This window comes from Leopardus geoffroyi, chromosome A1, assembly GCF_018350155.1.
Source record: "Leopardus geoffroyi isolate Oge1 chromosome A1, O.geoffroyi_Oge1_pat1.0, whole genome shotgun sequence".
NCBI lineage: Eukaryota > Metazoa > Chordata > Mammalia > Carnivora > Felidae > Leopardus > Leopardus geoffroyi.
In genome coordinates, this window is record NC_059326.1 from 14,037,231 (window position 1) to 14,052,936 (window position 15,706).

The 15,706-nt window shown below is 34.1% G+C and overlaps 1 protein-coding gene across 11 annotated transcripts in view; it reads left to right on the forward strand.

The window, feature by feature from the left end:
* NBEA (neurobeachin) overlaps nt 1–15,706 on the forward strand; it is a 689,522-nt gene that overhangs the window by 182,913 nt on the left and 490,903 nt on the right. For all 11 annotated transcript variants that reach the window (XM_045473789.1, XM_045473805.1, XM_045473824.1 and 8 more), the window contains one exon: nt 13,869–13,977. In XM_045473789.1, coding sequence (XP_045329745.1) covers nt 13,869–13,977 — 109 coding nt within the window. The remainder of the gene's footprint in view (nt 1–13,868; nt 13,978–15,706) is intronic.

The window sequence follows — 15,706 nt, forward strand, 5'->3', positions numbered from 1 at the left end:
GTAAGTGAAAATAGACATATTATAAATACAGGGAATAGTTCACCAAAACCAGGATTGTAGGAAGGAGTTATGCATATTTGAGGAACTGTAAATGTCTATTAGTTGATTGAATACTGTGACTGAGAAGCATGTGTACTTTTAATATTAAGAGAAAAGGACTGCTCATTTAACTTTGGTTAAGTAAGAGAAATTGACTAGGAGACATTAAAGGATTCTAGCCCTAGATGCAACCTCTTAAAAATTGTTAAGAAGACACATTGAAAAATATAGAAATGTGGAAAACTTAAGCAAAACTAACCAACAGAGGGGCACCTGGGTGGGTTAGTTGGTTAAGTCTTGACTCTTGGTTTTGGCTCAGGTCATGATCTCACAGTTTGTGGGATCGAGCCCCACATCGGGCTTTGTGTTGACAGCATGGAGCCTCCTTTGATTCTCTTCTCTCTCCTTTCCCTCTCTCTCTGCCCCTTGCCAGCTCATGCTCTCTCTCTCTCTCAATCTCTCTCTCTCTCAGAATAAATGAAAAACATTAACAAATCTTAAAAAAAAAATAAAAAAACTAACCAGCAGATAAGAACACTCACTGGAAAAATATTGCTATAGAATACATAATAATGGCAATTATTAAATTGGTAAATAATTGCAATTATTAAATTAGCAAATTAGAAATTTACCATAAGTTTAAAAAGTAAGATACGAATTGCTGCTGAGGAAGGAGTACTACTAAGCAGAATTTCATGAAGTTAGAAGACATGGTAGGATAACACAGAAGTGTTGGATCATAGACCAACAGAACTTTGGAGGAAAGTTTCTATTTTATTTTTATTGAAGAAAAAAACTTCCATACAAATAAAAACGAAATCAGAAGAAACTCAAAGGAAGATGAACTATGTGGTTGGCATAGTAAGATACACAGAAGATAAAAATGAAAACAAGGCAAATAATATGAGAAATTTAAGAAATATAATAAGAGTTTAGAAGAATTAGAGAGAAAATGATTGCTATAGAAAGTATGGAAGTTCCAGTAGTGGCCTAAATTGAATTTCCAACTAAGAAAAGCAGAACAGTGGAACTAAACATATATTTAAAGCTATAATTCAGTGAAGTCCTAATATAAGATTTTACCATCCATTTAAAAGATCATTCTGAGTACCAGGGAGAATTTTCCTAGAATGGTCAGCACAAAAGTATACTATTGGTCTTAAATATTAGTCTTAAATCACCTATTTTAAGAAAAATTCAATTGATCACAATAATAAAAACCCAGATCTATGTGCAAGAAACATACAAAAATAAAGTGATTTAGAAAGGCGGAAAATTAAAGGATAACTAAAGGTTATACCACATGCATACAAGTGAGGAAAACAGGAATCATCTTAATATTGGACAAATTAGAAGTCAAGCCGAAAAGCAATAAATAACATAAAGAAGGATACATAATGTTACAGGGTGAAACTTTCATAAAAAAGAAATTATGGGATAAATAATACAATTACCATTAGTTTGAAATACTAAAACAAAGTTTAATCCACCTATCTTGGTTCATAAAAAAATCCAGGGGGAATGTAATCTAAATAGTAAGGTAAATCTGATTAATATAGTTTGAAATCTGTACCATGTTAACATGGAACATTTATAAAAATTTGACATCAAAGTAGTATACCTCAAAGAAAAATTCCAAAACATAAAGACAAAACAGACAATATTCTTTTAATAAAACACAGTAAAATTAGAAAATAGGAACAAAGTCAGAAACCAAAGTTTCTTCTACCTAGAAATTTAAAGTTTATTAAACAATTTTTGTGTCAATGAGAAAATACAAACAGCAGAATTTTTTCAATATTTTATTAAAATTATTTTATTTTATTTTATTTTATTTTATTTTATTTTATTTTATTTTTTATCATGAGTGTACTCTTTAATCCCCATCCCCTATTTCTCCCATCTCCCCACATACCCTCTGGTAACCATCTGCTTATTCTCTATAGTTAAGAGTCTGTTTCTTGGTTTGTCTCTCTTTTTTTCCTTTGCTTGTTTGTTTTGTTTCTTAAATTCCACATATGAGTGAGGTCATATAGTATTTGTCTTTCTCTGAATGGTTTATTTTGCTTAGCATTATACTCTCTAGCCCTGTTTATATTGTTGCAAATGGCAAGATTTCATTCTTTTTTATGATATCGACAATATTATTCACAATATTATCACAATAATATTCCATTGTGTTTCTATACCACATCTTCTTTATCCGTTCATCTGTCAATGGACTGGGCTGTTTCTATAGATTGGCTAGTATAAATAATGTTGCAATAACCATAGGGGTGCATATATCCGTTTGGATTATGTTTTTGTATTTTGGGGGTAAATACCCAGTAGCGCATGATTCCTAGATCATTGGGTAGTTCTATTTTTAATTTTTTGAGGAACCTCTATGCTGTTTTCCATAGTGGCTACACCAATTTGCATTCCCATCAGCAGTGCAAGATGGTTCCTTTTTCTCCATATTCTCACCAACCCTAATGAGGTGATATTTCATTGTAGTTTTGATTTACATTTCCCTGATAATGAATGGTATTGAGTATCTTTTCATGTGTTTGTTGGACATCTATATGTCTTCTTTGGAGAAATGTCTGTTCATGTTGTCTGCCCATTTTTAATTGGATTATTTGTTTCTTGGTATTGACGTATGTCAGTATTTATATATTTTGGATACTAATCCTTTTTCAGATATGTCATTTGCAAATATCTTCTCCCAGTCTGTAGGCTACCTTTTAGTTTGATTGGCTGTTTCCCTTGCTCTGCAGAAACATTTTAGTTTGACATGATCCCAGTAGTTTATGTTGGCTTGCCTCAAGAAACATACCTAGAAAAATGTTGCTATGGCTGATGGTGAAAGATTACTGCCTATGCTCTCTTGTAGGAATTTTACGGATTCACATTTAGATCTTTAATCAGTTTTCATTTGTTTTTGTGTATGGGGAGAGATACTGGTCTGGTTTCATTCTTTTGCAGGTGGCTGTCCAGTTTTCCACACACCATTTGTTGAAAAGACTGTCAGTTTCCCATTGAATATTCAGTCCTTTGTTGAAGATTACAAAATCATTGTGCAGAAATCTGTTGCATCCCTATACACTCATAATGAAGCAGCAGAAAGTGAAATTGAGAAAACAGTTCCTTTTACAACTGAACTAAAAACAATAAAATGTCTAGGAATAAACCTAACTTACGAGGTGAAAGATCCATATTCTGAAAACTGTCAGGAGTGCGTGGGTGGCTCAGTTGGTTAAGCGTCCGACTTCAGCTCAGGTCATGATCTCACAGTTTGTGGGTTCGTGCCCCATGTCAGGCTCTGTGCTGTCAGCTCAGGACCTGGAGCCTGCTTCAGATTCTGTGTCTCCCTCTCCCTCTCCGCCTGTCTTCCACTCATCGTCTGTCTCTCTCTGTCTCTCAAAAATATGTAAATGTTAAAAAAAATTGAAAACTATAAAACACTGATGAAAGAAATTTAAGAATACACAAAGAAATAAGACATTCCATGCTTATGAATTGGGAGAACAAATAGTGTTAAAATGTCTGTATGATCCAATGCAACTTATAAATTTAATGCAATCCCTATCAAAATACCAATAGCATTTTGCACAGAACTAGGACAGACAGTCCTAAAATTTGTATGGAAAATAGTCTTGAAAAATAAAAATAAAACTGGAGGTATTGTAATTCCAGATTTCAAGTTATATTACAAAGTGGTAATAATTAGTGGTGCCTGGGTGGCTCAGTCAGTTAAACATCCAACTCTTGATTTTGGCTCAGGTCATGATCTCATGGGATCAAGCCCCGCATTGGGTTCTGTGCTGATAACGCAGAACCTGCTTGAGATTCTCTCCTTCCCTCTCTCTTAGCCCCCTCTCCACTTGTGCATGCATGTGCATGCTCTCACTCACTCTCTCTCTCTCTTTCAGTAAATAAATAAATAGGGGTGCCTGAGTGGCTTAGTCAGTCGAGCATCCGACTTTGGCTTGGGTCATGATCTTGCGGTTCATAAGTTTGAGCCCCACATCGGGCTTGCTGCTGTCAGCACGGAGCCTGTTTTGGATCCTCTGTCCCCTTCTCTATCTGCTCCTTCCCTGCTTGCACTCTCTCTCTCAAAAATAAAACATTTAAAATAAAATTAAAATAAATAGACATTTAGTAAAAAAAAAAAATAAAGTGGTAGTAATTAAAACAGTATGGTACTGGCATAAAAAGTAGACACATAGATCAGTGGAATAGAACAAAAAACTCAGAAATAAACCCACAATTATATGGACAAATAGCAGAATTAAAAAAAAAAAAAACTTTCACAAACCTATGAGATACAGCCCAGGAAGTGTTTAGAAGAATATCCATAGTTATACAGCAATAAAAAGAAAATACAGAGAAAAATAATTAAAATGTCTAAGTTAGGAAAAGAATAACCAAATAAATGGAAGAAAGTAATTAATAAATAGACAAGTAGGAATATCATGATTTGGGATATAAAAAGTCATTTAAAAAGCTAGTTTTTTTTTAAGCTCATGACATAAATGGATGTCATCCTTAAGCAACTTAATAAAGGACAAAAATATGAATGTATAAAATATAATTTCCATAATTAATATACAAACTGAAGAAATTAAAAGAATTTTACATGATCATTTTGTACAACTTTCCCTAGAAACTGGTAAGACAACCTAGTAGAAAAAGGGGGAAAGGATATACATGAATGGTCAGCTTATAGAGGAGAATAGGCATGGCATATAAATATTTAAAAAGAAGGGAGTCCTACTGGTGTAAGGGAAATATATCCTAAAACTAAAGTAAGACATAATTTTTCACATATTAGATTGACAGAATTCTCAAAATTCCACATCCTGTCTTTGTTAGCAAGATTGTTGGGGGGAGCAAGCATTCTCGCATGTCAGAACTTAAATTAGTATAGTCCTATTTAGAGTGAAGTGTTAATTTTGATGAATGTCTGTTGAAATTACAAATACATATAGTTTTTAACACAGCAGTTTATCTCTTGTACACATGTGAAATAATGATTCTTCAGAGGTACTCGTTGTGTTGTTTATATTTGTAAGGGTTAAGAGAAATCTTAAATTTCTATTAATAGGGGATTTGCTAAAAAAAGATGGTTTATTCATTAAATGAGATACCATGCAGTTGTAAAACAAAACTGTTAAGTCTCAGTATATTGATATCACAACTAAATTGTTACATGATTAAAAACAAATAGTATAGGTAAGTGTTTATTTGATTTAATTTTGTATAAAAAAGAGGATATAAGTATATAATAGTTCCTATATTACATTAAGAAAATCTAGTAGAATATGTAAGAAACAAGAAATTACAAACAGTGGCTCCTTATGGGGAATTGGTACATGTACATACATACATACATACATATATATATATATACACACATATATATATATATGTGTGTGTATGTGTATATATATATATACACACACGTATATATACACATATATATGTGTATATATATACACATACACACATATACATATATGTATGTATGTATATATGTGTATATATATATATGTATATATATATACACATACACACATATATATGTGTGTATATATATATGTGTATATATATATACACACATACATACATACATACATACATACATACATACATACAATTCATTGGCTGTCAAGTTGTACTGCATTGGTTTGGATCCTGGCTTAGCCACACATTTTTTGAATGGTTTTGGAAATATCCTTGAGCCTCAGTTTTTATCCTACATGAGTAAAACTATACTCCTTTCTCACCGAGTTTTAAGGATAAATGATACGGTAGATTTAAAAGAGTTAATCACAGTACATTGCAATATGATGCTTTGAATATTTGGCAAAAAGGTAACAGGTGCAATTTAACCTGTAATTCTGGTAAAAACAGGTCATATCTTAAGTATAGTAAGATATTTATCTTAAATATAAAATTTAAACATGAAATACTAGTATCATTTAGATCAGTAGATAAGTATTTCTACTATATTATTACTATTATTCAAGATTTGAAACAAATAAAACACATAATTATTAGGGAGGAGGAAATAATGTTTGTAAAGGCTTTGATTATATACCTCAAAACCTAAGAAAATCGTCTCTAAAACTGTTAAGAAATGAAATGTCACCCAAACTCAGTGTCTTATTTGTGTCTGGCAGTGAATCTGAGTTGGGTCCATGAATGAAGCTAAACTGAAGTCTGGTGCATTGGTCCTTTGCAATGCCTAGTTTGTAATTTCTGTCAAGTGCCTGGGATGTATGTTGTGAGATAATCTATATACTTTGTCAGCTGAAGTAAAGATAGGTTTGATATCCATCATTAAAATTGAGAAGTCTGTTCCAAATAATATATACACAGCTACTCCTTCCTCCTGAAGATGGAACTCAAATAAATCCTCTCTACTTGAGTGTGAGATGGACTTGCTGGCTTTTTTCCAAAGGATAGTGAAACCTGGCAGTGATTTCCCCTATTGATTAAGGCTGACATCAACAGTTCTGTATCATGTTGATATCATGTATTCCCTGATATGATGTAATGAGAAAGGCACTTCATCTCTGTGGTATTCTTCTAAAAGTAATAATAATAATCCTAGTCTAGTCCAGAGAAAGTATCATATATCCCCAAATTGAGGGATATTCTACAAAATACTTGACCAATACTCTGCAAAACTGTCAAAGGGCATGAGAAACAAGGAACAGGAAAACTGCTGCAGAGCAGAGGAGTTTAAGGAGATATGATGACTAAATGAAAGGTGGTATTCTGGATTGGGTCCTGAACAGAAAAAGGACATTAGGGAAAACGGGTAAAATGTTGATAAAAGTCTGTAGTTTAGTTAAAACGTTATACTTATGTTGATTTCTTAGTTTTGACATATGTATCATGATTAGATAAGACATTAACATATGGGGAAGTTGGGTAAATAATATATGGGTACTCTCTGTACTATCTTTTCAACATTTCTGTAAATTTTAAAAATTTTCAAAATAAAAAGCTATATAAAACTGAAAAACTTAACTTGGGTGTATGCTTCAATAGAAAGCCAAACTGTTCTTTCATGGAAGTGGTCTGATTATAGTTATCCTCAGAACAGAATCTAACAGATCATTAAAATAGATGATCAAAATGCCTAAACGGCTGTACTGTAATACAACTATGATAATTTTAGCTTATAAAAATTTAAAAGCCTATGTTATTGAATGTTCATTGTGGAAATAAAAATTCTCAACCAAGTATATTTGTCTGATGTCTTAACTTCAAACCCTGTAATTTCTGGGTGAATTCTCCAAGTTAATCACACTCTAAATGAATCAGCTTGCCGTGTGTAGTGTTGACTACAGGCCTGAGAGTTATATACTGACAGTTGTTTTAACCTAATGGTTTCTTTTTCAACTAGTTGAAATTATCCAGTTTTTCTGGCAGAACCAATTGTCTGTTAACAAAAAGTAGTGATGTAGGTTCTGGGAGTATGAGAGGTGGAAAGAAGTTTCCTTCCCATATATTTTCAACATCTAACCTATTGGCTTTTTTTCAGGCAAATGTTGGTTCCTATGTGTACCTGGGGTAGCAGCAGAGAAAACCAGACAACTGGTGAGGGGTTTTCTCTCCCATGGGAATGACAGGCAGCTGAAGAATTATGTTAGAAGCCTAAAGAAAAGACTAAAAAGCAGCAAATTTTGAGAGATCATTTTTCTGTCAAAGATCTCTGCCTCTTACTTTCTCTCCTTTGCACCCCCTTCCCTCCTGAGAGGTGTTAACATTGGCTTCTATGTAAGTGACCACCAGAAGGCCAAGAAGTATCTGAAATGATGGGTTGAATCTTCCCTGTCCTTGAATTTGTGGGAGTGCAGGAATATTGGAATGCCACAATGCTGGCTCCAGGACTTAACGACAAGCTAGGTTTTATACTACAGATCAGTTATCTTAGGCGGTTCTTTACCTTACAGCACCTGCAGGGATCCCATCATGTAAAACCCACAGCAGTGAGATCTGACCTCAACTGTGTGAAAAAGAAAAATAGCAACTCATTAAAGGCTAGTAGCCAGAGGGGCGCCTGGGTGGCGCAGTCGGTTAAGCGTCCGACTTCAGCCAGGTCACGATCTCGCGGTCCGTGGGTTCGAGCCCCGCATCAGGCTCTGGGCTGATGGCTCAGAGCCTGGAGCCTGTTTCTGATTCTGTGTCTCCCTCTCTCTCTGCCGCCCCCCCCCCGTTCATGCTCTGTCTCTCTCTGTCCCAAAAATAAATAAACGTTGAAAAAAAAAATTAAAAAAAAAAAAAGGCTAGTAGTCAGAGACAGGAGATAAGAAGAGAGTCATCAAACTATGTACTCAATGAAATAGAACTAGTGGAGGGGGCTATGGTGGAATCTTTGAATTTTATTTTTAAGAAGAGCATTTAAGATTCAAGTAGGGAACCAAAAATGATATTCTGCCTCGTTAGCTCATGATTTGTTTTCCAGTCCATCCAAATTAGTGAACTGTAAGTTCCCAAAGCATGGGTCCAAAAATAGAAAGAGTAAAGATAAAGAATATAGGAGACTAAACATGTGAATAAGAATTCTTATAGGAGAAAAATAGTGGGTAAAACGATACCCTGAAATATTTTGTACTACTAGAAACTTAGAAATTTTGAATAAAATACAACAGAAATCCTTTCAGATGTATAGCTGAGCACACAAAAGTAGTTAAATTCTCATATGCCAAAAATGAAAATCAAACATAATGGGAGAAATAATTCTTAAGAAACAAGGTAATATTAAAACAAACCATGAAGCTTTAAAAAAATCACAGTAACTTCTAGAAATTAAAAGGTAGTAATTAAAATTAGCTCCATGGACATGTTAGATGAGATAAAACTTAAGAAAGAATTGGTGAGCTGAAAAATAGCAATGAAGAAATTACCCAGAATGTAGCATCAAGAGACAAAGATGACAAATAAGAAAGGAGGTTAAGAGATGGAAAAAGAATGAAAGTTTTCATAGAATAAAATACCCAGGAATGAATTTAACCAAGGATATAAAAGATCTACAAACAAAACTACACCTAAACTAAACTAAAAGTAAAACTAAAACTCAAAACTAAAAATATGCTTGATTAGCATATTCATTATTCTCAAACACACACAAAAATATAAAACTTGTCAGTGGAAGTCATAAAATTGTCCAAAATGTAAATAAATTGTCATAAAGATGACTTGTCACCCACAATTCAATTAAGAAATCACTGATAAAAATCAAACTAATACAATGGAAATGTACATATTGTAAATAACTCATAACAAGAAATTACTGTACACATTATAAAGTGTTTAGAATCAAAACTGAGAATTTTGTGTATTTACACTTCTGAGAGTTGGCCTAAGTATTATTGGAGGCAACTTATAAATATTTATATTGAAAAAAGAAAGGTGATGGGGCACCTGGGTGGCTCAGTCGGTTGAGCGTCCGACTTCGGCTCAGGTCATGATCTCGTGGCTTGTGAGTTTGAGCCCCGCGTCAGACTTTGTGCTGACAGCTCGGAGCTTGGAGCCTGCTTCGGATTCTGTGTCCCTCTCTCGCTCTGCCCCTCCCTCGCTCATGCTCTGTCTATCTCTCTCTCAAGGATAAATAAAACATTTTTTAAAAATTAAAAATAAAGTGTTTTGCCTTTTCCCCCCTAGGTTTTTAATTTTATGCTGAATGTAAGGATAGTTTAACATCAGAATATCCTTTAATATAATCTCCTTCACACTGAAGAATAGCTATGTAATTACGCAAATGGATACAAACAATTTTGGTAAAATTCAGTATCCATTCATCATCAAAATTCCTAGGAAAGCAGGAACAGAAAATGATTTCTTTAACCTGATAAGGCCTGTCTACTTGGAAGTAACCATCATCCTGTTTAGTAGTAAAATATTAGAAGCATTCCCCTTCAATAGCTACAAGTTAATGTAAGCCTGTTTTCACCAGCCCTATTCAAGATCATATTAAACAGTATACTGACATTCATAGAACAGTCAGCAAATTGTTTTAAGTGTAGAATATATAATGGGCTGGGCTATAAAACATAAAACAAGTTTCAATAAATTTAAAAGAATTGAGATCAAACAACATGTTTTCTTTGACCACAACAAAATTAAGTAAGAAATCAACAGCAGAAAGAGCTTTGGTAAATTGCTTGATAGTAAGAACCCCTAGGTCAAAGAAATCGCAAAGCAAAATAGAAAATAGTTTGGTTTGTATAAATCCATAACATACAACATATAACCAGAGCATATAACAACTAACTGAATTCTCATGCATTGCTGATGGGAATGTAAAATGCTCTAGCCATGTTCCAGAAGAGTTTTCTAATTTCTTAAAAAATGTAACACTTACCACATACCCTGGCATTTCCATGCTTGCGTACCTACTTGGGAGAAATGACGGCATATGTCCACAACTGGACTTGTACATGGATGTTTTTAATACCATTATCCAGAATAGTTCAAAACTGGAAATAATCAAAAATTCCATTAGTTAGTGAATGGATAAACAAAGTATCATATGTCCATACAATGGAATACCAATGCACAATTAAAAGGAAACAAACTACTGATGCACACTATGACATTAATGAGTCCTAAAAATCATTATGCTAAATGGAAGAGGCCTGATGGAGAAGAGCACGTGTTACATGTTTTCATTCATATGAAATCTCCAGAATGCAGTTAGTGATTATTATATTGGGCTAGTGATGGGAGTGGGGATTGACTACAAGGCACAAGAGAATTTTTTAGGGTGATGAAAATGTTGGAACTGGAAATTGATGATAATTGCATGACTCTATAAGGTTTTCAAATAATTACTAAATTATATACTTACATGAATTTTATGTTCATGTTGGTGAGAGAAGCTGCTGGTAAAATGCGTTTACACTTTGATGGTACAAGTATGAATGTACATATTTTTGGAGGCAATAAATTGCAGAGAGTCTCATAAAATTAAGTATAAAAGCTTTTAACACCCATCATTTCAGTTACAAGAATTTATTCTAAGTAAATAGTCATGGATATATACCCAAAGATTTACCTAAAAGGGCAAAGTTTTGTTCATGGTAGAAAAAAAATTGGAAATAGCATCAATGTCAACAGTCATCAATGGATGTAATATGCTGCATACTTATTATATTTAATGACTGAAAATTCAAGACAGGATAACAGGAAAAAAAGTATAAATTACCTTATACAGAATTAGTTTCATCATATTGATATCATCTGTATTTATTTATCACCATATTTATATGCATAGTCATTAATCTAGAAGAACATAAACTGACACTTTATAATGATTTTCTCTGAGTTATGGAAATTATGGGTTTCTTTTACCTTTGTCTTGTTTCAACATACTGTCTGAGTTTGTTACAAGAAGTATTCTTTGACTATCCAAAAAAAAAAAAAAGGCTTGTTTATTTTGTGAAGAAGAAAATTGGATTATATTTTCATTGGGATGTTAGTAAGCTAATAAATGTATAATTTGTATGACATTAAAAGGTTACTCTTTTTTTAAAAAAGATTACATTCTTAATCCAAATGGACAGAAATCCTATAAAATTCAAAGGGTAAAGCAAATAGGCACTAAAGCCTGAAGTCTGTTTAGGTCTTAAAGTTAAGTAGGTTCAAAATTTTAGTTTCTCTCGTCTATGCCCTATTGAAGTCTTCTTGAGCAGAATGCATTGAGTTGGGTCTTTCATTAGGGATTCTGTGGGAAACAAAGTCACGTGGGGATCATGGGGAGTATAGCTCACCCACACTCTGCCTGAGATAATGGATGGCATTTTTGGCTGTCTCTTCAGTGCTGTGCAGCAAAAATTATTGATAAACATTGTTTTAAAGCAAACTGCAGGAGGAAGCTGACCCATCTCTTCTCTGGTATATACGGAGGATACTTCAATTCCCTCACAAAAGGCTAGAATATAGCTGCTCTATAGAAATTTACATTATAGAAGATAATCAGAAGGGCATGAATTTCTTTAGTAGCTGTAATTATACTGGTGCAGGTAAGAGATTATTGTAAATTCCTAATTAGGCTATTCCAGGTAGCCTAATTTGGATAACTTTTACCAGCTTCATGTATCAGAGAGATATATAAAGGAATACACTTTAGCATTTGTTCTTTCTTGATTAGGGAGCAAATGAAAGTTTAAGTCGTCCTTGCCTTGGGTGTCGCCTGAATTGGAAAATACTTAAAGCCTTCCCCTCTATAATCCCATAATATCCATTAGTCCTGATTTTTAAAAATTTTTTAATGACCAGTTGACCTTTTTTCAGTCGTGTTTAAGTGTTTCACAAACACAGCCACAAGACAAACATGTGCCTAAGCTCTTGGGTTTCAGTTATTTTGCCGTTTCCCTCCCTGGACTGAGGAGAATTAGGTGGGGGGAAACAGCTGCCCTGTGTCTTTTGTTGTACAGTGTGGAGCTTGGAGGCTGATGTTAGAAGAGAGGATTTCCAGGTGAGTGGTACCCAGATAAATGGTTCATTATTTGATTTCTGTATTAGTTAAAGTAACAATGGCTGCTGCAGCAGACAGACACAATTTTAGCTGCTTATCAAACTAGTAGTTTCCTATTCATTGAAAATCCAAATGGGTGTTCCACAGTAGGTGGCTTTCTTGCAAGCTGTGATTTAGAGACCTGGGCTGCTGCTTCCATCTTGTCCTCCCTGTCTTCGTCGTGTGGCTCCTGTGTTTCTGCCTTGGAGACAGAGCATGGAAGACGTGCATGAGTGCTTTTCTGTGGGCCAGGCCTGAAAATGGTTCATGACTTTCCTGCTCACATTCCACTGGCTAAAACTCAGTTAAATGGTCACACCTGAGTGTAAAAGAGGCTGGAATTGATAGTATAGCTGTGCTCTCAGGAAGAAAGGAATAAGAATTGGTGAATACCCAATTTATATCAGTGTTGCCAGATCTGAATAGGGAACAATAGCAAATCCAGGTAAGAAATGAAATGCCTTGGGCTGAGAGCCAAGAGGATCCAGATCTTGAATTCGAAGACAGTGACACAAGTGAGAGGCTCCTAGCAATTCCCTGAGATAGAACTAAATGTTGTAGGAAACCCTGAGTACAGCCTTCTATTCTATTTATGGATTTGGTGTGGGAAGGACAGTTAACTGAGCCAATAGTAAGTAATTAAGAAAGTTTTTTTGTGTGTGTTTCTCTCTCTCTCTCTCTCTCTCTCTCTCTCTCTCTCTCTCTCTCTGTCTCTTGGTTTTAAATCCAATGGCAGACCACAAATACAAGCAATAATGAGCTAAGCATCCAGCTCTTGATTTCTACTCAGGTCTACTCATGGTTCATGAGTTTGAGCCCTGCATCGAGCTCTGTGCTAACAGTGAAGAGCCTGCTCTGGATTCTCTTTCTCCCTGTCTCTGTCCCTCCCTCTCTCTCTCTCAAAATAAATAAATAAATAAACAAACATGTATAGACTTTAAATTTAGACAGAAAGGATTTAAAAATTCTGTGGTCTCTGTATTAGTGGAAAACTAATAGTTTTAAACTTAATAAAAATAACTCCTAAATAGTTCATTAAAAATTTGAAAATAATAACTGTCAACATTTATATAATATTTATAATTTGCATATTTCACATTTTATATGAGGAGTGTTTGAGTAGTGTTTTTGGAACTTTAGAAGATAGCTGTGTTATAAATGTTATTTTACTGCAGTTGGAAGTTAGTAAAAATAATTTCTTGTATGATTTTGTATCTGCTTAACAGATTGTACTTTCTAAACCCAAAGTCATGTGATTAGGTAATCAAATGTATTTCATAGTGCTTTGTTTTCTTTCCCCCTTTTTCCCCAGGAGAAAAGTGGAAATTATGCATACTCATAGTCTTTTCACTCTTCTTGGAGAAAGGCTGATGTTGCATACAAACACTGTGACTGTCACCACATACAACACACTTTATGAGGTAAAAAAAAAAAAATGTGATGACGATTTAAAATGTATTTAGTGGAAACCTTCTATGTAATTGGGATCAGTGGTTGGTCAGTTAATCAAAAAGCCAGAAATCATTATTTTCAAAAATGAACACGTACTTACATTTAAAAATTTTATTTTAAAACACACCCATGCACATTTATTTGCCCATCTTTTTATGTCAGTCCCAGGTGTTTTCTTTTAGTATGGGTTGGCTGATTGACTTTGTGCAGTGTTTCTCACACAAACCACACCTATTATGTATTATATATTAGGTCTTTCCCTCCCTCCGCCTCTGCTAATTCTTTCTATCTCTGTCTCCTTTGAAACTACCAACATTAACCTAGAGTTGATAGTGAGGTAAATTATAGGTAAAAATTATTTGTGAAAGCAGTATCTGGAAGGAGCAGATTTTATCATCTCAATTCACAAATCCTTTTTTCATCATTTCTACCATATAGCCATATAGCTTGAGCTCCGTATTTTCTATGAAATGCGCACACTACCTCCCAAAGTAGCTGTTTTTATTTTTAAGGACCAGTAAAATATGAGTAATAATCCCCGTGTTAACCTTAAAACCTTAATTCTGCTCTCCTACAACTGGTCTTTGGTGGCCCTAGTTCTTTTCTCTAGTACAAGGATTAGCAAACTTACTAACACCTGTCTGTGTGGCTAGGCGCCAAGGCTAGTTTTTCTGTCTTTAAGTGGTTGAAAGTAAGCAAAAGAAAAATAAAATACGACATATAAAAATGATATGAAATTAAATGTCAGTGTCCATAAATACTTTTGTTGGAACAACCCCTGTGCTCATTCCTGTACATACTACTGGTGGTTGCTTTTGCGTCACAGCAGCAGAGTTGAGTAGGTGCAACAGAGAGTGTTTGTCATGTTCTCATCACACTTTGCATGCTGCTCTGTTGCACTACAGATCATGGCATGTGGTGACTTGATAGTGTTTCACGTATCACAGGTATTTTAAGTCTAGCTTTTTGTTTAATACCAGTGCATAACCGTCATGTCAGAATAAGAAAAGTGGACTTCAGGTCTCACATGTCTAAAATACAGTGGAGTGTGAATTATTTTGTTACAGATTTAGGTGGCAAAGCATTTTATCTGTTACACAAGGACACTATTATACATTGATGCTAATAGATTAAACACTTGTAGTAACATCCTTCACTCAGAAAAATAGTAGGCAGAAAATAAAAAATATCATCATTGCAGACTTCTCCACAAGAGTAAAAAAATGAAGTGAGAGACATTGAGGGCAAATGCTAAAATTCTTAATGGAATTGTACTACAATTTTAAATTCATATGGAACAAATTCAGACTCCTCTAATAACTACATTTGTTTCATCTAAGCCACAGTATATATCAATTCTAGTTTTGGGTGGCCCACAAGTAGAGGATAGTTTTTACATTTTTAAATGACCAGAATAAAAGAAGAATATTTTGTGATGTATAATTTTATGAAATTCAAATTTCATATTTGTAAATAAAGTTTTATTGGAAGGTAGTCACGTTTATTCACTTAGTCTATGAGTGATTTCAAACCATAATGACAAGGTTGAGTTGTGAGAGAGCATATGACCCACAAATCCTAAAATAGTTTTCTATCTACCTTTCTGTAAAAATTTTGCTACAAAGATAAAATTCTCTCTGCTGCAACAGAGAAATATCTCTCCACTCTTTTGTTGTTTTTATTAAAAAGTACATTTTA